Source organism: Ruditapes philippinarum, unplaced genomic scaffold (genome assembly GCF_026571515.1).
Source record: "Ruditapes philippinarum isolate M1 unplaced genomic scaffold, ASM2657151v2 ctg363_1_1_1_1, whole genome shotgun sequence".
Classification (NCBI taxonomy): Eukaryota; Metazoa; Mollusca; class Bivalvia; order Venerida; family Veneridae; genus Ruditapes; species Ruditapes philippinarum.
Genome location: NW_026851633.1, coordinates 368100 through 391992, shown reverse-complemented (window position 1 = coordinate 391992; position 23893 = coordinate 368100). Strand labels below are relative to the sequence as shown.

Sequence of the window (23893 nt, the reverse complement as noted above, 5' to 3'; positions counted from 1 at the left end):
CTTGTTTTATGTCGAGCAGACAGGGGGGAAAAGGTAAAGACTGATCAATTTAAATGAAAATTAGTCCAGGGGATAACAGTAGCTTGAAGTTGTTCTTATTACAAACTGCTTTGAATAACTTATTTCCTTGGAGAAATTAAGATTTTATATTAAATTAAAGAATTATCACAAACCATGCTCAGATTTAAATCCCATTTCAAGTCCCATGGATGAGAAATAGTGTGAAGGTTCTCTAAATATCGAGATAACAAAAGTTCTTGTGTAAATAAATTTGCCTGTTCCTATGAATAATAGTTTTTTTATTCAAACCTTGTTAAAATTTGATAATGTGAAGCACCTATGAACATTTTTGGACATATTCAAACTTTACGGACATGTGTTTCGATGATTCATACCCCTGTGAAAGACCCTGTGAACAATTTTGGAAAGTCAAACAAACTTCAAGCTCCTGTGAAAGGAAATGGTGGAGGGAAAGAGAAGCATGCTTACCTATAACTTCTACAGAGTAAGTAAAATTAATAACTCCATGCCTATTTGACACTACACACTGATAGGTCCCGCTATCAGTCTCTTGTAAGTCTCGTAATTTTAACGTCCATTTCTTTTTATCACCATCAGACCCTTCGTCTGAAATGAGTATTGTTTTTTGACCGTCCTTCAACCAATGCACCATGGGAAGGGGGTTTCCGTTGGCTCGGCAGCGTAGTCGTAATGAACTACCAACAGGCCGAACTATCACACTTTTGCGTTCCATTTTCTCTTGTTCTATGAACTTAGGTTTGACTTGAAAAGGAAAATAAATACATAATCATGCAGGTCTCACTAAAAGCAGGTGCTAGTGTGCAAAAATAAACACAAGTTATAATTATATAGATACTGATGTGCAGAAATTGATATGCCTTCATTTTACTTTAAAGACGGTGAAAAAATGAGAATATTCTTGACACTAATGGGTGCTCCTCCACACCATTTTAGCACAACAGAAACTGCAGAACAATGAAAAAAAAAAAAATTATATTACAATTTTGATAAAAACTTTTCAAGAAAAATGAAGGCATGTCCTTGTGCAGTAAAATCATAATCACATCTCTTAAAAAATACAGTTACAATCACGTCAAGCAACCAAAAATATTATGTTACAGTTACAGGAATTTCATGTTAAAGTGTGATAAAGAAAGGAATGTCATGCAAGAATTTTATTCATCCTCACTATACAAATAGATGTATAGATTGTAAGAGAAGGAATCAAAACTATAATTGTAATCAGGGGCCGTAACTGTTATTGACACTGTACCCAAAAGTATATATTATTAATGAACCCAAAGGTACCAATCATCACTGTACCAAAAAGTACAAACCAAAAATACATTTTATCACTGTATCCAATATACTGTTTATATCACTGTAACCAAAGTGTACCAAAAAGTACATTTAATCACTGTACCAAAAGTAAATTTTATCACTGTACCTAAAAGTACAAATTTTCACAACAAAATATCACTACACATATACAGTGTTATCACTAGTTATCAAAGGTAGAAAGTTATCACTGTTTAAAGTAAAGCATTATGGAATATTTACAGACCTACTCAGCTTAGCACATTTTTTCAAAGCACTTTTAACAAAGATAAACAGAATTACTCTGGTCACTTAAATATCACCTTACATAGTAAAGTATCAACATTGAAGAGCAAAAGTTACTCTAGAGAATTGAATTTGATAACAAAGTAGAGCATCATCATTCTAGAGAGTAGAACATGATTACATGAGAATAGTAGAACATTATCAATATAGAGAGTGGACATTATCAATCATTATCACTCTAGAGAGTAGAACAATAACACTTGAAATAGTAGAATTTGATCACTTGAGATAAAAGAGCATGGTCAATATAGAAATAAGAACATTATCAATTTTGAAAGTAGAACTTTATCAGTCCAGAGAGTAAAGCATTAGCACTATAGAGAGTAGAACAATATCACTACTTAACCCTTTACCTCATATATACGCGAAACAACGCACTTTCGACCCCCCCCCCCACCCCATTTTTTAGGCCTGAAATAGTGAAAAAAATGTCCTATTTGGGCCCAACACATGTTTTCGTTTGAGAAATGTTGCTTAAAAAATCGAGCACTTTTTTCCGATACATCAGGGGGTTGCCAGAAGGGGGATATGCCCCCTTCTGTTTGGGGGGTTTGAAGAGGGGCAGAGTCCCCCTCATCGCCAAGAAAATTTTGGACTTGTGAGAGGCTGAAAAAGACCCCAGGTTGATCATAAGGTAACGTGTAACCAATGCTGAAAAGCCTTTGACTCTATCTCAATCCATTGAGAAGTTGCAGCACTTTGAAATAAATTTTGATGGAAAAATCGAGGCAAAATAGTGATTTTTGGCAATTTTGAGATGTCCCCTCGTTGCCATGGTAACATGAAATTTAAGACTGAGCATGTCCTTACAAAGGCAATGGTCCAGTCAACATTTGTGCCAAGTTTGATTAGTATTGAAGCATTTTTCATAGTTTCATAGCAGTTTCAACTTGTAACAGGAGGCTTTTCACTGAAAACGGCCATTTTTCACAATATGCTCATGTGGGAAAGGGTTAAGAGTGAAACATTTTAAGCCTAGAGAATAAGAGTAGAGCATTCCCACTTGAGAAAGTGGTTCATTATCAATTTTGAAAGTAGAACTTTATCAGTCCAGAGAGTAAAGCATTAGCACTATAGAGAGTAGAACAATATCACTACTATAGAGTGAAACAGCCTAGAGAATAAGAGTAGAGCATTAGCACTTTAGAAAGTGGAACATTATCAATATAGAGAATAAAATAGTAGAACATTATTGATTTAGAAAAAATATATTAGCAATTTATATATCAAAGCATAATTTGTTAAGAGTAGAACATTATCACTGTAAAAAAGCTCTGTAGAGATTATAGTATTATCAATGCACAAAGCAAAACTGTGCATTATCAAGCATGATGATATCATTTAGAGAAGTAGATTTATCAATTTTATACAGCAGTACATAATCATGCAATACAGAGAAAAATTTTACTAAAAAAATTAGGAGATCAGCACTTTTTCTTAAATTAGAAAAATATTACCACACACTCCAAGATTAGCAGAGCATCAGCACATTTTTTAAAATTAGAAGAGCACTAGCACTATTTCCAAAATATGGCCGATATGTCAGTAAATATTGCATTACCAAAACAAAAATCAATTTAAAACAAAGTAATGGCAACATTTTCAGGTATTGCAAAAGGATCCTTAAATTCAAAGAATTAGCCATTGTTGACTAAACAAAACTTTTTCTAGGATATCTGATTTACCTAGTATTATACTTACATCCTTCCAACAATACCAATATGGAAATGTGAATTATAGAAATCCTCACAAACAAACTGAATCATAGAGCAAAAGCAAAAAAGCAAATAATCTTTGGACTTTTCTCTCACCTCCTTCTTTAGTTAAATCCTCGTCTGGGCCCGGCTCGTACACACTGCCTCCCTGCTTTACCAAACCAGTCTCTTTGTCTGCAAAGAGAAGAACACAAAAAATAAAGTACATTATTGTAGGATTTCCTATTTCTGCCAAATCTTAATCAGGGATTTATCTTGCTTTTACTTTTATTAAGTGAAGGGTTTAATCTACAGAGTAAATACATGACCAACAGTGACCGGTATCTCTCTGGCAGGAATGTGCAGGCTAAAATGACCTTTCACAGGAAGCACGGGCAGTAAAGGGTATACAGAAATATAAATATGATAACCTAGCCAACTTAATTTAATATTTTTATAATTTGCTCTTGTGTCATGGTTCTTATGTCTAGGCAAATGATTTTTAGCACATCCTGCCAACTAGATGAAAATTAGAGTAACTATTCAGTATAGAGATAGAGTAACTGTTCAGAATAGAGATAGATCATTTTCTTGTTGGCAAAATATAAGATAGCTCAAAACTTTATTTCTTTGAACTCAAAAGATTTTTACTTATCTAAGACATATTTAATACAGATGACTTTATCTTCAAAAAAATGTATGTATGCAAAAAACCAACAACATAACTTTCTCATGAATAAAACACTTGGAATATAGATGGGATTTTAAAAGAAGCATTTTTCCTATGACCCCTGATCTGTCAGACAATATAACAAGCAGGGTATTTTATTTCATCCCCTCATCTCAACTGTTTAGTTCAACACTATTGTAACTGAATCAACTAAGATACCATAGTTACGACAGTGTTTTTAATCGAGCTTGATTTATAAAAGCATAAATTGGTGATGTTTATCCACTAAATAGAGAACATGACAACCCTGTGTAATTTATTCATACAGTATTATAAGCAGTTCATATAACCAATTTTCCTACTGCTTTGATCTATCAATCACCGGTAAAAACCCATCTTCGACAACAACATAACCATATAACAGTATGTATACATTACATTATCTCAGCCAAACACGAATCTTCATGCATTCAGACATAAAAGCGACTTTGTTGAGACACCGTGTGCGCCCCGATTCATCGCAGATGTTTGACAATATGATGTATACTACAGCACAAATTGGGCCCTATCTTGTGAGCATGCCGGTGAATAATTTTCACTGTAGGGTTTCGCATAAATATGTCAATCAACTCTGCTTTTTCCTGCACCAGGTAAAAATGACTCACTTATCAAAATTTGTTTTTATTATTTTCATCATTTGGACGATTGTCAAGTTGCATAATTTAAAGGAAACAAAAACTCAAATTTCAAATGACACACCTTAAAACCAGATGTTTACGAGAACTTGAAACAATCCCCATAACAAAAAACTTGTTTTAAAATGGAGATTTTTTTTTCCTCTGCTACTTTTTTATATATCTCAATCAGCCTATGTCTGTTGCCTTTTTTAAGACACACAGGTATCAGTTACAATAGAAAAGTTATGTGATTACTGCACACAGGGGAAGGAAGTATGGATTTATCATCCAAAATTCAAACAAGCTTCCCACTGGCTTTTTAGAGCAAGTTAGTCTATTTTCATATCATTTTCATATCAGAAATGTTCAAATCACAACTCTGTAGAAAAAAAAAAGAAAAAAAAAATCCACAAAAAAGCCTTATCATACACAGTATGAGCCTGTCATTGTAGAAATAAAAATGTAAATTGAGAAATTACTTGAACACAAAAACAAAATTATTCTAATCATATCTTTAAATATCTTTATTGAAAAAAATTGAGAACCTAAACATTTCCCATGGTAAATTTTCAAAGAAAAAAAATCTGATTTTAAGATTCTGTGCACTTTATTTTTTTGTCTAAGTCATAAAACAAAAGACTTGGTGAATTTTCTCATTTTCAAAACATGCATAATAGATTTAGTACCTCCTTTTCATTACAGACCTCTTAAAATATAAAACAAGAGGAAAATTGAATTATCTCACACCATTACAATAAAAACAGTATAAACTGTAGGATGATGGAAATATCCCATCAGCCCATTCCTGCATTTGTTCCTATTTCGAGATTTTTTATGATTTTTTTTTTAGAAAACATTAAAAAATACAGAAGTGTTATTCAAAATAAAGTATTCGGTCTGCACTCAGGATTGGTTGTATTATCTATTCATTTCATTTTTTTTTCAGATTCGAACCCAAAGTTTTGACATTGACCGTAACCACGGTGACCAAAGCAACCAGCTGCTGTATGATATCCAGATGAGCCAAAATATTTCAAGAAAATCAAACTTGAGAAAAAAATACTGAGATTTTAAGAAATGTAAAGATTCAGTATATGAAAGTTATAATTTCCATGTTATAATGTGCGATTTTTATGACTGATTTTGCTGTATTTTTCACTATATTTCTACTGTGTTACTAAATTAAATGCAGTATGGTTTTTGACTTACATGGGTTGTTAGTAAGTACTGTTTGCAATGTGATTATTATTATTACTTAATAATATTTTACTTTTTAATACATTCTAAAATTCTTCATAAAAATTAGAATGAATCTGGAAGTGTTAAATGCTTTAATAAGCATTAAAAGTTTGACAAACAATTGTATTACTGTTTTTCTTTGCTCAGAACTTGTGGTTCATGTATTTTTGAAAATTACTTTGACACAATCATTACTTCTTACTAAAGAATAAATCAAGTAACTTTTTCTAGAAAGTGAGTTCAGTGTCCAAGTATAAAAAATTAATAACATTTAAAAAATATCATTATTTCATTTATACAAGTAATAAAATTTTAATTTTGTAGCAAAAGCATCCAATTTGTTCTACTACATCTCTAGCAATCTGATCATAAGTAACTGCTCATATGCTAGAACATTTTTTTCACAAATGAAAGCTAATTTAACAAAATTCTGTACAAAATTTTTTTTATATACAAATTGCAGACAGGCAACCTGACATCCCACTATCCTAAAAGCACACAATGACCCTTAAACAAACATAAACACAAATCATATAACCATATTCTTTGTATCTTGCAGCTTTAAACACTATTTACTGTAATCATTTTATTATTAAATCTTTCTACAGTAACTTAATAACTTGAAGCCAGAGAACATTGTCGATTTTACCGCTTTTTAAGAACTTCTAGAAAAAAGACTCACACCAGGGTCCTGTATGTTGCACCTTAGGACACTTCAGATTTATCAAGAGGCTTTCATACACTTCCTTTGCTCTTAAAGTTTTCGCGAAAAATCAGTTATCGTAATGGCTCGAAAACATGCGATAAAACATCTACGTCTTTTGTAAAATAATGTAAATTTCATTATTTTGTTACATATTCTCAAGTTGAATTGAAATAAGTTCACCACGGGAGAAGTGATATGAAAATACTTATAACGCCTAACTTAAATTACTTTAACGTCCATACAGTTTTGTATGAAGGGGAAAAAAATCCAACAATAATGCACGGAATATCTGAATGTGCAGTTTTTAGAGGATTTTGTATGTAATGTAACATATAAAAGGTACTGTGAAGATAAGATAAGAAATTCTCATTTAAATTGAAAACCATAAAAATATCTGCATGAGCTCAACTAAATTTTTCTTATTGTTCATATATCAAGTATCCATGTACTTTATTTATATCTGTAGTTTTAAGAAGAAGGATGAAGGATATGGATACAAGAAACCGGTGACTGGCACCAAACACTGTTCTCACACTGATAAAAACAATATATGGTAAAGGAAAAAGCAGAAACATGACCTTGACCTCACTGACCTTAAACCCAAACAAAAGATACGCAAAGTATGGTAACTTTATAACATACATAACACCAAAGAAGAAATATTTTTGCATTTCTAAATACAAATGTAAATGGTTTTGGCCTTATGTATGTCAGACCTTCATTTTATTTTTATTTATGGGTATTAATTCACATTGACAGTGTTAAGGTCATAGGTCGACTTTAGAGCAAGACCTTGGCTGTACCTCCATCTTTTACTATTTCAGGCATAAGCTAGCACTTGAAAAAAATTACAGACCTTCCTTTCCATTACCTAGCTTGAATGCTTCCTCACTCAAAAAATTCACTATTCCCTTGCAAGATTCGAACCCTTAGTCGTTCAAAGTCAGTACCTTAACCAAATGACCAAGGAAGCCTATATGAAATTCAAGGACGAAAAACATCCCTTAAACAGCCTATAATTAAATCATTATTGCCAAGATGTATATCAATTAATAGATACATTTAGATAAATCTTATTTTCAAGAAATTAATGCATTCTGGACAGGAATTCATCATTATTGAAAATTTTTACTTTTAACAAATTTACACCAATCATTTTAAACATTAGAGAAGAAAATATAACCATGCTTATTTTTCACTGAAAAATATTGATAATTTAAAAAATAACTCCAGGAAATAACATGGCTTAATATTCCTGATAAACGTTTAATAGGAGCCAATAAACCTTTCAAATCTCTGAAGCTTATCTATTCCATTCATGAAATATTCACATGGTTAATAAACATCATGTTGATAATGATGCAATTTCTACATTTTATTGTCCCATGTTTTTGTGGAAGGTGACACGAGAATGGCTATTAAAGTATTTGATATCAGTTACTTTGTAATAAATTGTTCTGATAACAGAGTTATGGATCCTGTTTTAGAGCAAAAGAAAGACCTACACTGAGATTGACCATTAGGATATTTTCCAGATCTCTGAAAAATTATCTTTATATTTAGATTACTTAAAGTTGAAGGATGGCTGTTTATTTCTTTTTTTAAATATTTTGGAATTTTGTAACTCATATCATATAGATTGATAAATATGATGAAGCTATAAAATTGCAGAGTTTTGAAGAAAACTTCTCGGCGGTAGGGATAACAAAAATGGTCTGAGGTTGGTAAAGGTTGGAGTCAATGGTGTTGGAGGTAAACTACTGATAATCAGTCTTGAATAATCCAAAGAACTTTTTTCCATACTGATTCATTTCTTTAATGGTATTTCTTATGAAGCAAAATAACTTGATAACAGACACATCATATTAACCTCACTACAGTCATCATTATATTCATTTGAAAAAGGACAGACACAAATTTGTTTTAGCACACTTCAGTATTGTATTATCAGCAGAACTTTTCCCAATATAGTCTATCTTTTATAACAGAAGTCAATAAAGATAATTGTATAATAACAATTATATAATTCATAAATATAACATTAAGCCATACACTGACTTGTTTTGCTTTGCAAGGATTGTACTGGTTTAACCGGTGCAAATAATGTCCAGCATGCCACCATTTTACAGCCAAGTCAAGCTTGCAGATTTCATACAAACTGGCAGCACAATTGAAGAAAATGAGGAGACAATCCCAACTTTAAAGCTTACATAAAATCAGCAGGATAAACTTTAATGTCAACTAAACTTGCCTAGTTCAAATCAGACGCCTCCACACATTACCAATGGTAAGTGAACACCCAACTGACTCTATGATCAAAACATTTACCTGAGTCCAAATTCTATAGTAGAGTTCATTAACAGAGACCAGCTGTAGTAGCTTTGTTCATAAACAGAGGCATAGTAGTCTAGTTCATAAACAGAGGCATAGTAGCCTATTTCAAAAACAGAAGCATAGTAGCTTAGTTCATAAACAGAAGCATAGTAGCTTTGTTCATAAACAGATGCATAGTAGCCTAGTTCATAAACAGAGGCATAGTAGCCTAGTTCATAAACAGAGGCATAGTAACCTAGTTCATAAATAGAGGCATAGTAGCCTAGGTCATAAACAGAGGCATAGTAGCTTTGTTCATAAACAGATGCATAGTAGCCTATTTCATAAACAGAAGCATAGTAGCCTAGTTCATAAACAGAGGCATAGTAACCTAGTTCATAAACAGAGGCATAGTAGCTTTGTTCATAAACAGATGCATAGTAGCCTATTTCATAAACAGAAGCATAGTAGCCTAGTTCATAAACAGAAGCATAGTAGCCTAGTTCATAAACAGAGGCATAGTAACCTAGTTCATAAACAGAGGCATAGTAGCTTTGTTCATAAACAGATGCATAGTAGCCTATTTCATAAACAGAAGCATAGTAGCCTATTTCATAAACAGAGGCATAGTAACCTATTTCATAAACAGAGGCATAGTAACCTAGTTCATAAACAGAGGCATAGTAGCTTTGTTCATAAACAGATGCATAGTAGCCTATTTCATAAACAGAAGCATAGTAGCCTATTTCATAAACAGAAGCATAGTAGCTTTGTTCATAAACAGATGCATAGTAACCTAGTTCATAAACAGAGGCATAGTAGCTTTGTTCATAAACAGATGCATAGTAGCCTATTTCATAAACAGAAGCATAGTAGCCTAGTTCATAAACAGAAGCATAGTAGCCTAGTTCATAAACAGAGGCATAGTAACCTAGTTCATAAACAGAGGCATAGTAGCTTTGTTCATAAACAGATGCATAGTAGCCTATTTCATAAACAGAAGCATAGTAGCCTAGTTCATAAACAGAAGCATAGTAGCCTAGTTCATAAACAGAGGCATAGTAACCTAGTTCATAAACAGAGGCATAGTAGCTTTGTTCATAAACAGATGCATAGTAGCCTATTTCATAAACAGATGCATAGTAGCCTATTTCATAAACAGAAGCATAGTAGCCTAGTTCATAAACAGAAGCATAGTAGCCTAGTTCATAAACAGAGGCATAGTAACCTAGTTCATAAACAGAGGCATAGTAGCTTTGTTCATAAACAGATGCATAGTAGCTTAATTCATAAACAGAGGCATAGTAACCTAGGTCATAAACAGAAGCATAGTAGCTTTGTTCATAAACAGATGCATAGTAGCCTATTTCATAAACAGAAGCATAGTAGCCTAGTTCATAAACAGAAGCATAGTAGCCTAGTTCATAAACAGAGGCATAGTAACCTAGTTCATAAACAGAGGCATAGTAGCCTAGTTCATCAACAGAGGCATAGAAGCCTAGTTCATTAACAGAAGCATAGTAGCCTATTTCATAAACAGAAGCATAGTAGCCTAGTTCATAAACAGAGGCATAGTAGCCTATTTCATAAACAGAAGCATAGTAGCCTAGTTCATAAACAGAGGCATAGTAACCTAGTTCATAAACAGAAGCATAGTAGCCTAGTTCATAAACAGAGGCATAGTAGCCTATTTCATAAACAGAAGCATAGTAGCCTAGTTCATAAACAGAGGCATAGTAACCTAGTTCATAAACAGAGGCATAGTAGCTTTGTTCATAAACAGATGCATAGTAGCCTATTTCATAAACAGAAGCATAGTAGCCTATTTCATAAACAGAAGCATAGTAGCATAGTTCATAAACAGAGGCATAGTAGCCTAGTTCATCAACAGAGGCATAGAAGCCTAGTTCATTAACAGAGGCATAGTAGCCTAGTTCATAAACAGAGGCATAGTAACCTAGGTCATAAACAGAAGCATAGTAGCTTTGTTCATAAACAGATGCATAGTAGCCTATTTCATAAACAGAAGCATAGTAGCCTATTTCATAAACAGAAGCATAGTAGCCTAGTTCATAAACAGAGGCATAGTAACCTAGTTCATAAACAGAGGCATAGTAGCCTAGTTCATCAACAGAGGCATAGAAGCCTAGTTCATTAACAGAGGCATAGTAGCCTATTTCATAAACAGAAGCATAGTAGCCTAGTTCATCAACAGAGGCATAGTAGCCTAGTTCATTAACAGAGGCATAGTAACCTAGTTCATAAACAGAGGCATAGTAGCCTAGTTCATCAACAGAGGCATAGTAGCCTAGTTCATTAACAGGCATAGTTGCTTAGTTCATAAACAGAGGCAAAGTAACTTAATTAAGTCATAAATAAAGACATGGTAGCTTAGGTCTTGAAGCTCAGTTCATCAACCTAGAAGCATTTAACAAATCAATTAAATCAATGCAATGTAACAAAAAGAAGAACAACACTTGTTTAAACATCAAAAATTTAAATATGCAACATTTTTTGTCAACAACAATTTGTTTCAAGCAACCTCCAACAAGATGTATATAGTTGTAATAATGTTGGTGTTAATAATATATGGGTAGAATACTTGCTCCTGGGTGTCAATCAATGTCTATATTGACATGTAGCATCCCGGGAGGTTTGATGACACTTCAATATAATGTCTACGCTACAATTATCCCATCTTGTGATATGATTTCTCCCGGGAAGTGCAGTGGCAATCAGCGCTATTGTCCGCATAGACTGAAGCAGAACATTCAATGCAAATTCTTACATAAAACTCTTAGTTGCCAAATAGGATTATAAATAACAGTTATTACCTCGTTTCTTTTATTTTCTGCTATTGAATTTACAGGGTTTTTTTGTAATCATATCAGCGCTAAGTTGGTGATAATATTGACAAATATTTTAGATCTTTATGATTATGTAATAAACATCAAGGGAGACAAAAAATTTTACCAACAAAGGGGGAAAACTTTTGTTGTATTAATTTTGTATAGTCTGCAAGCAGATACAGGATCTACCCATGACTCTGGTGCTGACAAAGATTTGCCCTCACATCTGTGCCGTCTGATCAGGATCTTCACTGTTTTTTTTTGTTTTTTTGATGCGTTTATTTAAGGTCGCCGCCGGAAAGCCCATATGGGCGACCGTACACTCAAGTCGGGCCATCCCAGAGCGTCCCGCCGAGATTTTTCGTCGATTTTTTTCCAGCTTTATTGGTGGAGGAAGACCCCAGGTGCCCCTCCGGGCATTATTTCAGGCACAAGCGGGCACCTGGGTAGAACCACCGACCTTCCGTAAGCCAGCTGGATGGCTTCCTCAAATGAAAGATTTCGACCCGAGTGAGGGACCTGTGATCTCAAGTCAGCGACCTTAACCACTCGGTCACGGAGGCCCCCTACACTGTTTGCTATTTAGTTAGTATTTATATTAAAATTTCCCCTAAAAATAATGTATGGTTTTGTCCAGATTAGATGATGGACAAGTCCATTTAAGATATTTAGTGTGGTAAGAGTAAATGACTTTTTTTCATGCACATGAACTTTTGATCTTAAAATGATTATAATCTGAAGAAGGAATGAAATACTTTGACAATCAAACTTCAAAATTACTTTCCCAAACACGTTTTTTTTCTTCAGTACATGACTAAATAAAAACATTATCAAATATTTTTACAACAAATAAGTCTCACACCCAAAATTTTTTTCATATTAAATTGTGTATCCATCTTGTGGTCATCTGAACAAGTCATTGTTGAGAAAAATAACATGTTCTTTTGTGTGTTGGTGCCGTTTTAATTAAGATATGCAAAAATATTTTATTCAATTATCATTAAATATTCAATAGCTATCAAATGACCTATGTAAATAACATGACCATGGCCTGACCTGACCACTGAACTTTTGACCATTAACTCACTGCATAGATATGTTTTTGTTCAATTAAGAGTGGACAAGTGTGATAATTGACTAGACAAACAGATGGTTTTGGAAGAAATCTTTGACATGACACTGTATTTCATTTCAATTAGGCTACCTCTTTTTTGATACAGGAAGGTTTCAAAATAATTGGACACATTAACAATGTAACCAATTAGTATGTACTCAGGACCATGTGCCGTTGATGTTTGTTCTTTAAACATGCAGGGATCACTTTTACAGGTGTTTATTCAAATTTCATACAGTAGTATGTCAGACAGTTCTCAAGTTATTGATCAGATAAAATCATACTTGTTGCCATCCAGGCCAATTTAATATTTATACAAAATTTGAACAAAAGTAACTTTTCTGCAATGTTTTGAAAATTTCGCCACAAGTCAGTGCATGATAAAACATAGTGATCAATTTTTAATACATCAATTTATATATGGTTTCATTTAAATAGAATAGAATAAATAACATGTACAGTATTAATTTTGTAAATATGTTATGTGGTATAAATCTAATAAAATACATATGTCCATACATAAAACATGCAGGAATTTCCTTTATAATTTTATCAAAGTGACTCATATAATTTAAAATTTTGCAGTGAAGTTTTTGGGTGGGCATAAAAAGGTCAGAAAGCCTAATATTTTTTTTTTATTTTGTGGGGCATAATCAACAAAATTTGCCAAAACTAACACCATGTCATAATGTATGTTGCTTCCTTTAAAGTAGGATCACGTATCAAACAATTTATATACATAAAATAATCATCATAATTTACAGCAGATATTTTACATCACTTTATATTCATAAATGGCAAAATTTGATGAAGACAACAAGTTAAAAGTTGATGCTATCTTAGAGCCAGGTACAAGTTTTTTTTCCATTAAATTAAAGGCACTAAAGCTCGAAAACTTGTTTTATCACCTATGAAATACAATACAGTTACAATACAGTCTATTCATAATTTCATATTTCCGATGTTTAAATGTGTGTAAGATCTTAAACAGTAATAATGGAGCAATTGTTGTCACCTAAACGCCAAATGTAATATTTACATATTTCAATAATTTAACATAATTAATTCATATCGCTTAACATATTGTCGAGTACTCAAAATGTGACGGAATAAATTAATATTTTTAGAATAAACAAGAGCGATCAGTAATCACATGTGTCGCCTCATGATGGCCAATTTCATGTTGGGACAAATTTTGTGACAGACGGACAGACAGACGGACAGTGCACAACTAGACTAACCACTTTGTACTGATCATTCCTGTAAAGTTTGGATAAAATTGCACCAGTAGTTTATGAGGAGTAGTCCGGACAAGCTTTTGCGTATCTGGCAACACACAGAAAAAAACACCTTTTTATCAAAGGGCCATAACTCGGCCAAAAATCATTCAACCGGAAAACCCGTGCAATATGCGCAAGGACTTGAGCTACAGATCAATCCTGTAAAGTTTCATTGAAATTGCATAAGTGGTATAAGAGAAGTAGTCTGGACAAACTTTAAAAAATAAAATTTTTAAAGGGCCATAACTCAAACAAAAATCATTGAACCGGAAAATGCTGACAATATGCACAACTAGACTTGGTACTGATCATTTGTGTAAAGTTTGGATGAAATTGCACCAGTAGTTTATGAGGAGTAGTCCGGACAAGCTTTTGTGTATCTGGCAACACACAGAAAAAGAAACCTTTTTATCAAAGGGCCATAACTCGGCCAAAAATCATTCAACCGGAAAACCCGTGCAATATGCGCAAGGACTTGAGCTACAGATCAATCCTGTAAAGTTTCATTGAAATTGCATTAGTGGTATAAGAGAAGTAGTCCGGACAAACTTTAAAATTAAAAATTATTAAAGGGCCATAACTCTGACAAAAATCATTGAACCGGAAAATCCTGACAATATGCACAACTAGACTTGGTACTGATCATTCCTGTAAAGTTTGGATGAAATTGCACCAGTAGTTTATGAGGAGTAGTCCGGACAAGTTTTGTGACGGACGGACGGACAGACGGACAGACAGACAGACAGACGGACAGACAGACGACGGAGAAGTGATCCCTATATGTCGCCACTACTCCGTAGAGGCGACACAAAAATTCACCTTTATTAAGGATACCAGTCAAAATTAAGCTTAAAATATATTCATGACATCATAAAATTTAGCCAAAACTAAATGTTTACTTAATATCAGTACATATATCGCAAGGTGAATCAATATAGTATATCAAGTATGATTATACATGTATATACCATGTAAAACAGTTGACTGGCAAAGTGTAAAATGGCCATATTCCCTTCTTTAATTTGGTTGTGTTACAACAGTTTTGCACCAATGTTTTAGACCAGTTCAGAGTTGTTGTTATTGTTTTTTACGCCAAGTGACTTTGGGAAAAGTCATAAGCATGGCACAGACATGTAATTTAAACTACTGAATGATTGGTAATAATGCATGATTGGTAATGTTAATAGCATACTTACACAAGTCACCGAGACATTTCAATTATCTAAATCATTTTAATGTTTCAAATCACTGAATAATCTACCCTTTTCAATTAATCTACAATATTGGTTATTACCTCCCTTTAATCATGTTTTCTAATAGTTCCTTCCCCTTTATCAATGAATACTACAAGTAGTAATAGCGCAGCAGACTGGACTATCATCTTTAAATGTCAGTTCCATTCAGTTTCAATGAGAAAAATACTTTTATGTCAATAAAATAAGCAAGTAAAATAAAAAACAATTTATTCTTATAATCCAGAAAAGGGGATCCCCTCAAGCACCTAACATTTCAGACTATTTGATTGAGTCTGTACATAAAGATATGTGCAACTCTTTCAGTGCATTTCCTAGTTTACTTAGGCCTTCACCAAGACTCAGAAAAAATCATGATTGTTTAATGTAGCAAATCATTTTCAAATATCCACTTCAAATCAATTTATTTCACATGAAATAGATAACAAAAAATTGCAGCAAAATGATAAATGCATTCAAAGAATGTGTTAATATTTCTCCACTTAAAGCGTCATTGGGCTGGGCATAAATAAGGAAATGCGATAAACTCAAGAGCTTTACCTCATTTATCATGTCTGTTTTTGTATCAAATCACAAAAGTAAACAAACCAAAGCTTCCAAAACAAAGCCAAAATTCAAGCACTATCTCATTTGAAAGATTTTATGACTTGTGCACAATACAAATTACAGATGCCAAAGATGTCATTACAAAAAATGCAAGTAAAAATTGCTACATTATTAAGGATTCATAGATAAAAGATTTATTCATACTGTCTGTACAGGTTTAAAAATCAGACAACTAGACTAGTCTTATTTCAGATCAATTCAGGCAAGGCCACACCAATTCAATCTACGCCAAGCACCAGACAAGTCCAAATCAGGTCAGGCCGAATGGTTTTGTCAAGAATTAAAGTATTTAGCACGTAAAAAATTGAGAAATCATTCCTTTAATACATGTAACAGGGAGAAACAGTTAAACATGTCCACCATACTGAATTGTATAAATTATTCTCTATAATATAATAAAGGATCTACACCAGAAATTCTATGACTAAATTCAGTCATACTTATAACCAAATATCTTTTTTAATGTTGCTTAGAAATTTAATAATGATTTAACAATATATACGTTTACAGGTAAAACAACCTAATCTAACAGCAAATTAAATTTCATTATCAACCCATCTTAAGTCTAGAGAAATCCCTAAATAAACCTAGGGGATTAACAACATGTCAAACAGAAATATAAATGTCTTAATTTGCCCGTCAAATTCTAGCCACCTCTCCTTTAATTATAATAAAATGCGTCTGTAAGTTACGGAACTGACTTACCGATCCTTGTGATTTAACGATAATACAATAATAATGGAGAAATAAATTGAACAATTTTGCAGAATAATGATACATAAAAAAATCCTAGCAATGATAAAATTTCATTAGAGATTATGTAGCATGATCTTGTTGGGTATTTTTACCTATAACAAAACAATCAGTCAATTCTTCCCAAGACATGTTGTCTCCTGATTCACAAACATCATACACCAGAAATAGATATACTGCACAATAGGTGGTTCACAAACATCATACACCAGAAATAGATATACTGCACAATAGGTGGTTCACAAACATCATACACCAGAAATAGATATACTGCACAATAGGTGGTTCACAAACATCATACACCAGAAATAGATATACTGCACAATAGGTGGCGCTTTCAGAAAGATTTGTTTTATTCTTATCAAGTGTCATCTATTATCACTATAAGATTACCGACTGAAACATATTGTTTATTTTCATATTGACAAAGATACAAGTCATTGTTGTTAAACAATTTGTCATCATAATTAAAATTTTAGTTTCATCTTTTTTTTCTTATTTTAGCTCCAATAATATTTGAAATACAGGGTCAAGACACCAGAAAGGCTTGAACCCATGATCCCTAGATTGAAAAGCAGATATGCCAACAACTATTGGCTACTGATTTCATCTTTAGAAGTACTGCATCTTTCAGAAATTTTCAGTCTCGGACCACAGCTTTCTAAGTGCAGTCTTTTTAACATTTTTTTATTATCTTTTGTTCGGTTTTACATAGCACCATATGCTTTACTGGTGGAAGACCTCAGACCTCTGGTGCCCTTCTATGAATTACTTTAGGCACAAATAGGCACCTGAGTAGAACCACTAACATACTGTAAGCTAGCTGGATATATCTTATCCAAAGTCTTGTGTCAGTGAGGAGCATTATATAAGTCATTTGACACTCAAGTCAATGTCTGACCATACTACATACTTCTGAAATCACTTATTAACAAGACAGGTCACTTACATAAATTCAGTGTTATTATATATCTTCTCATTTTCTACTGTTCTAATCTTTTACAATTTCTCTTCTTGTATATTTAATATATAACAATATAAATCCACCATACAAATTCTCCTTTGCCAGAGATAACGAGGCATGGAAAAACTCTTTAAATCCTATATTAATACCCATCCTGCTGCTATATGTAAAGCTGAAACTAAAGTATGATTACATACATAGAAAACTGAAGTAGTTTTTTTAGCTGAATATTATGTACAAGCACTTTTCACTGCCTATCTCAAACATTACATCAGTCATGTCTCTCTGTGTGTAGCTCCAAAAACAAAGCAGTCAAGTAGAAAACACAGCATGTCCTTCCATTTCCATTGTACATTCAAACAAGTAATACATGTTTTATTGTATTTCTTTTAGAAAATACTTGATGATTTTATTTTTTGCTGAATATATGAACAATATCTATTGTCTAGCTCCTTAATGTATGTGTGCTTAAACTTGTAGGTCATACCAGGATCAAAGCAAGCATTGTGTAAATGTCTTGAATGTCTCAGTCTTATAATATAAATGTCTTAGTCTTATGATTATAAATATCTGTCTTACAATTATAAAGATCTCAGTCTTATAATGTAAATCTCTAAGTCTTATGATTATAAATATCTATGTCTTATAATGGCAATGTATTAGTCTTATCAATTATGAAAAGTCTCATTCTTTTAATGCAAATGTCTAAGTCCTATAATTGTTTACTATGTCAGACCAGTTCTCATTTACTATACTATAGAAAACCAGCACAAGTACATGGTTCTGTTAAACTAAGTTTATTGCATGTCCTAGTACAACCAGCACAAATCACTAACATCATGTAATATCAGTACTTATTTGTAAATTACTACTATAAGACCAGTTCTGAATAATATTGTAAGACCAGTTTCTAAATATATCACTCTTTAAGAGATCAGTACTTAAATGTAAACTGCTAGATCAAGATTACTCATAAAACTATGCTAAATGAGTGCTAATTCATTAACTCATCAAATCAATTAAGAAGAATATCCAAAATGTTCCTCGCTTCCTAATTATCTCTCTCTTTTCTTAATCAAATCAAACTACCAATTAAATCATTAAAAAATTAGACACACATTTATTAGATTGCATATTTTTTTGACAGCATTATGAAAGCAAAGCTCTTGCATATTTGTTAATTACTGCGCAAGAAAAGCAAAACAATAAAAATTTGCTTTGATGTGCCAGCTGCATAAGACAACGAGTTCCAGGAAAGATTAACAAAATGCAAACAACCAAATTCTTGGAACTGTTCATGTCCCATCCATAATTAATTTGATCAAGTTCAGTTATCCTGGCTTCCTTTAAATTCTTTAAAACTTTCTAATTTCCCTGCATGGTGCATTTAATATCTCGCTGATTTGATAATCAATGTGACAAAAACAGTCTTGCCAAAACTATTCAAGGCTTAAGTTATTTCCTTTTCTCTTTTGTCTGTTACCTTTTGAAAATCTGGACAATTTACACTTTCAGATTTTTTTCCCCTCTCTTAATTATTGAAGAAATGCTGCCATGAGTTTTTTATGCAGAAATGATGGGGCAGGCTATTAGATTTGACTTTCCATCAAATTAATGAAGCTCTTATTATAAGCAAAGTGGACACTTTCCAACATTTATTGAGGCCCCAATTATGAGGGGGAAAATCGTTTTTTTTTTATTTAAACATCACGTTTTCTCCCTAATTAGCCAACTAAATAGATTTATTATTTAAACTATTCTGACTATATTTCAATCATTTATCTAATTTATATCCCGCTACTTTTCTATACCACCAGGTCAGTTTTCATGTCTGTACAGTCCGAAATGAAACATTTTTCTAACTTGCTCAATTTTTTTTTTCAGATACTGAAACCACTGGTACTGTACAATGGACCCCTCTGAGTTCAAAGCAGGAGATGTCTTTACAAAGTTCTACAAGTTAAGCCATTAACCCTTAAAGTGCTGGAACCAAAAGCGTTAAGCCTCTGCCACCAGAATAGAGCCAGGCCAGCCTGCACATCCATGCAGTCTGACCAGGCTGTATACTGTTGGCTGACAAACTTTGAATATTCAAATTGATATCCCTAAAATTGATAATGGACAGTCCCAAAAATGGAAGTGGGAAATATTCTGCATGTTAAGGGTTAACTGTAAGTGGTTACCCTTTGCCACCAGTATAGACCAAGGCCAGCCTGCAAGTACAATGCAATCTGGTCAGGTTCAATACTGTTAGTAGGCCAATTTTTGTATTTTAAAACTGAAATCCCTAAAACCTGGAAATGTTTGTTCTACATTTAAGGAAGGGCAAATCCATTATGCAAATTTAGCTGGTAAAGGATAAGGGTTAGTCAATTCATTCTAATATTGACACAAGAATAAATTATCTGTGCTGTTTGCTACCTGTTTGGCTATGTAAATGGGCTAAAATATTATTTCTCGTCTAATAGAATCACATCTATTTCGAAACTTGATTTTAAAACAGATTACAATTTTACTGCAATATTTCTCAGTCTGCAGCTTTTTTCTTTAGATCTTTTCAAAAGAAACAAATGAGAAGGGAGCTTTTTTCTTAAACAAACGAGATGATTTTTGGTTAACTTCAAGTCAAAAATGACAGAATAAGTGTCAAAGTAGAGACGTGCCTCTCTGTATTTTCTGTGAAGATTATGATAGGAGTTTCAGACCCTGTACAAGCATGTTACGCTGCAAATGATTAGTTCAATCCAGATATGTAAACGAATATTTCTATACGTATTGATCATAAAAATAACCGTCTCACAGTTTGACGCTCCGGCTGACAGTCTGCGATACTAATTTTTTCTTCGTGTCAATAGAGGGCGATCAATCGTGTCACAATTTTATATGATGTAATTGAGCAAGGTCGTAGCATTGCAATCAGACTTCCATCAAGTTTCTGCCAGATTTTGACAGATTTGAAATGATACTCTGTACAGCTTATCTATCATAAGAAAAATACTGATTTATCAGACTATCAAATTTTCTGCAGTTTTTTTTTTTACTCTCTCTTACATTCCATGTAATAATGTCTGTACAAGTAAACATTTTCCATCATTTTGACAAATTCATCAAAATGTTGTTTTTTTTCTTACAGAAAAATGGAAATGACCTTTTTCGCTGCAGTTTGATTCAAGCTTGTTTTGATTTGTCAATTTTCAACATTAGGTTAAAAAAAAATTCCATTTGTCTTCATATTTTAGTATTTTATTGCTAAATTTTTGGGAAATTTAATTTTTGATGCTTGTAATTTTAACTGAATTAATTGACACTTTCTTAAATCTATATGCTATTGTTCCTAAAATATTGTTTTAAAAAGATAGGAACTCATTCAAAGACATATTCCTACCCATTTCCTCCTATTTCTCTGTATAAAAAGTTTGTAACAAGACATAACTCCATTTTAGTAAAAGACTGTAATGTCAAAGGTGGCAGACAGGAACTACTTTTTTCGTTAAATACTAAAATGTCAAATGTGTCAGACAGAACTACTTTCTTGTAAAAGACCGAAAGATCAAAGGTTTTAGACGTAAAAATTTTGATCAGTTTTCAGAGGTTTAATAAGGCTGATATATTGCTGTTTGTTTAGGATGGATATTGAATCATTTTCCAGAGACACACAAATCCCTTTTGAGCTGTTACAATTCTGCAATTAAGTTTGATCAATTTTCTAAACTTTACCTCTGTTGTTAGGGAGAAATTAGAAAGTAATTTCATTATATGCTGGATACATAGGGTATTTCTCTTATCTTTTTTCTGTCTCCAAAACAAAATCGAATTAAGATTTCACTGATTGAGTGCTATAGTAATAAAAGAACTTGCATTACTGTCTGTAGCTACTGCTCTTTAATATACCATATATTCTCTAATAAACGCCCCTGAGGGTGTTAAATTTTCCGAAGGGGTCCTTGATTAAAGAGTAAAAGTATAAAAAAGGGTAAATGGCGTCAAAATGAAATGAATGTTTACTGTTTCAGTGTCATTATCTGCTGGAATATATATACTGGAACCTGCTGTGTTAAAATGTCTGCCCATTTCCTCGGATCAGAAAAACACTGTCATTGTCTTAGTAACTCGCTTTTATTTACTACGTCAAAAAAGGAGCAGAAAGAGCTTTATGCTAGTTTGGATGCCATTAGCATGAGATTTTTGACAAATTACGGTAGTTACAAATTAGGAAGGGTTAGATTAAAATAATTCAAATGTTCAACTTACCAACAACTACGAGTGAGAAATTGACATTTATACTGCCAAAACCATTTGTTGCCTTGCAAACAAATATCCCCGCATCATCCAATTCTATGTCTTTAATTCTTAACGCCCCTTCTTTCTTCGTTATCCGATATCTTGGCCACATTTCCGTGATTGTGTCACCATCTTTGAGCCATTGTACAATTGGTACAGGGTCTGCCTCAACTGGACAGGCAAACCGCTTCTTCGTTTGACCAACTTTTGCAATCTGTCGAGCTTGATATTCACCAACCTGCTTTGGAGGCCCTGCAAGAAAAAAAAGTAAAATTCATGAAGTGAAATCTTAACAAAAGAAAAAATTATAAGAATTAAGCAAAGCAGTTTATTGTAAACTATTTTTCTTCTTCTAATAACAGATATGTTAAGGCGCAGGTTAAAAGACTTTTATAAATTAGCTTTTATAATCTTTGTTTTAATCAGTAGGGAATTTTATCATCAATTTGCTCTTTCAAAAGATCTGCATCAGTTTGATTTCTATCAGTGCACTTCTTATTTTCTTATCAGTTTTATCATTTTTACACTTATTTGAAATTACTTTATCTTTTTCATGTTTACTTCAAATTATTCATCTTTACCAACCCTTCTTATTTTTTTTTTACATAAAATATATCACAACAGGTATAAATCTTATGAAACTATGTACCAGCATATCTCGAAGTTCTAACATATCTTGCGGAGACATTAATTGATATCTATTAATCAACCAATTTATGTAATTGATTGTTTTTTTCTTCATTTCCTCGATATCAAAATTATTAAATACCTAAAAGCTGCCAGTATTTCTAAACAGAAGTAAATTTTATAAAAGATAACCTATAACAAGCTATATTTTTCTCGATAAAATTTCAGTGAAAGGCCTTCAATGATTAGACTCTCCTCTAATCTCAATGGCGTGCAAACAGACACGAAATGAATTACCAAGATCTCTAATAGACACCAAAATAAATTACAGGGGTGCATTAATAAAATAATTGACATTCACTGCACAAAGTTCACACATATTTTTTGTAGTTTTTTTCTGCCTGATGTCTCAAAGAGAAATATCCTATGCATCGGAATTGCTCATGTGGTGAAATGGTAACACTGCTGAGATAGACATGACTATAAATCTATATTCTTTAATAAGATTAAAATGTTTTTATTATCAAGAGTTTAAATGTGAAACAAGAATCAGTTATACTGACAGATGCTCACTGATCCTGCTTTGAAAAAGCTAAAATCTGGCCTTACTAAGGAGAAAAAGAAATCAAATTTTTGCCTCAGCAGATACCAGTCAAATGAATGAAGTTTCTATTAAAATAAAGGTAAAGTATGGAGCAAAAACAGAACAGATGACAGGACAAACTGGTTAGTACATACTCCAAGAAAAATAATTTTTGAAGCATTAAAATCTATGATATATTTATAAAATAAGATATAATGTTGTTCACAAGGTAGCAAATACATGGCAACAAAGTTATAACATGTTCATTTACTCTTTCATAGCAAGTAGCAACTAAAAATGCTCAAGACATCAGTTTCAAGTTGGAACAGAGATGTAGATAACATTTATCTACAGCTCTGGTTGGAACATGTTTTTGAAATCCCCTTAAATCACTTAATGAATGGTCATAGTTCAAAGCAAGGCAGATTTATGAGTCAGTCCACTTCAAAAATTCAGCATGACAAGGTTTATGACCACTACAATTATATCATAATAACAGAAACACTACTTGATGATGTTGAAATTAATATGACAACATGTATTAATGATAAAAAAATGAATATTACATTTATGCAAATTAGTCTAATGAATAATGCATAATATTTGCAGAACTTGCATGTTCATCTTCTAAATATACTCT

General features: G+C 32.6%; 2 protein-coding genes across 6 annotated transcripts in view; both read right to left on the bottom strand.

Moving 5' to 3' along the window:
* LOC132722763 (uncharacterized) overlaps positions 1–23893 on the bottom strand; it is a 451280-nt gene that overhangs the window by 214510 nt on the left and 212877 nt on the right. The window lies entirely within an intron of this gene.
* Positions 1–23893, bottom strand: part of LOC132721629 (fibroblast growth factor receptor-like 1) — a 99991-nt gene that overhangs the window by 10774 nt on the left and 65324 nt on the right. For 3 of the 4 annotated variants that reach the window (XM_060706075.1, XM_060706141.1, XM_060705992.1), the window contains exons 3-5: positions 22014–22295; positions 3456–3533; positions 490–783 (exon numbers count right to left, since the gene is read on the bottom strand). In XM_060706075.1, coding sequence (XP_060562058.1) covers positions 490–783; positions 3456–3533; positions 22014–22295 — 654 coding nt within the window. The remainder of the gene's footprint in view (positions 1–489; positions 784–3455; positions 3534–22013; positions 22296–23893) is intronic. The other variant, XM_060706209.1, reaches the window with a different exon arrangement.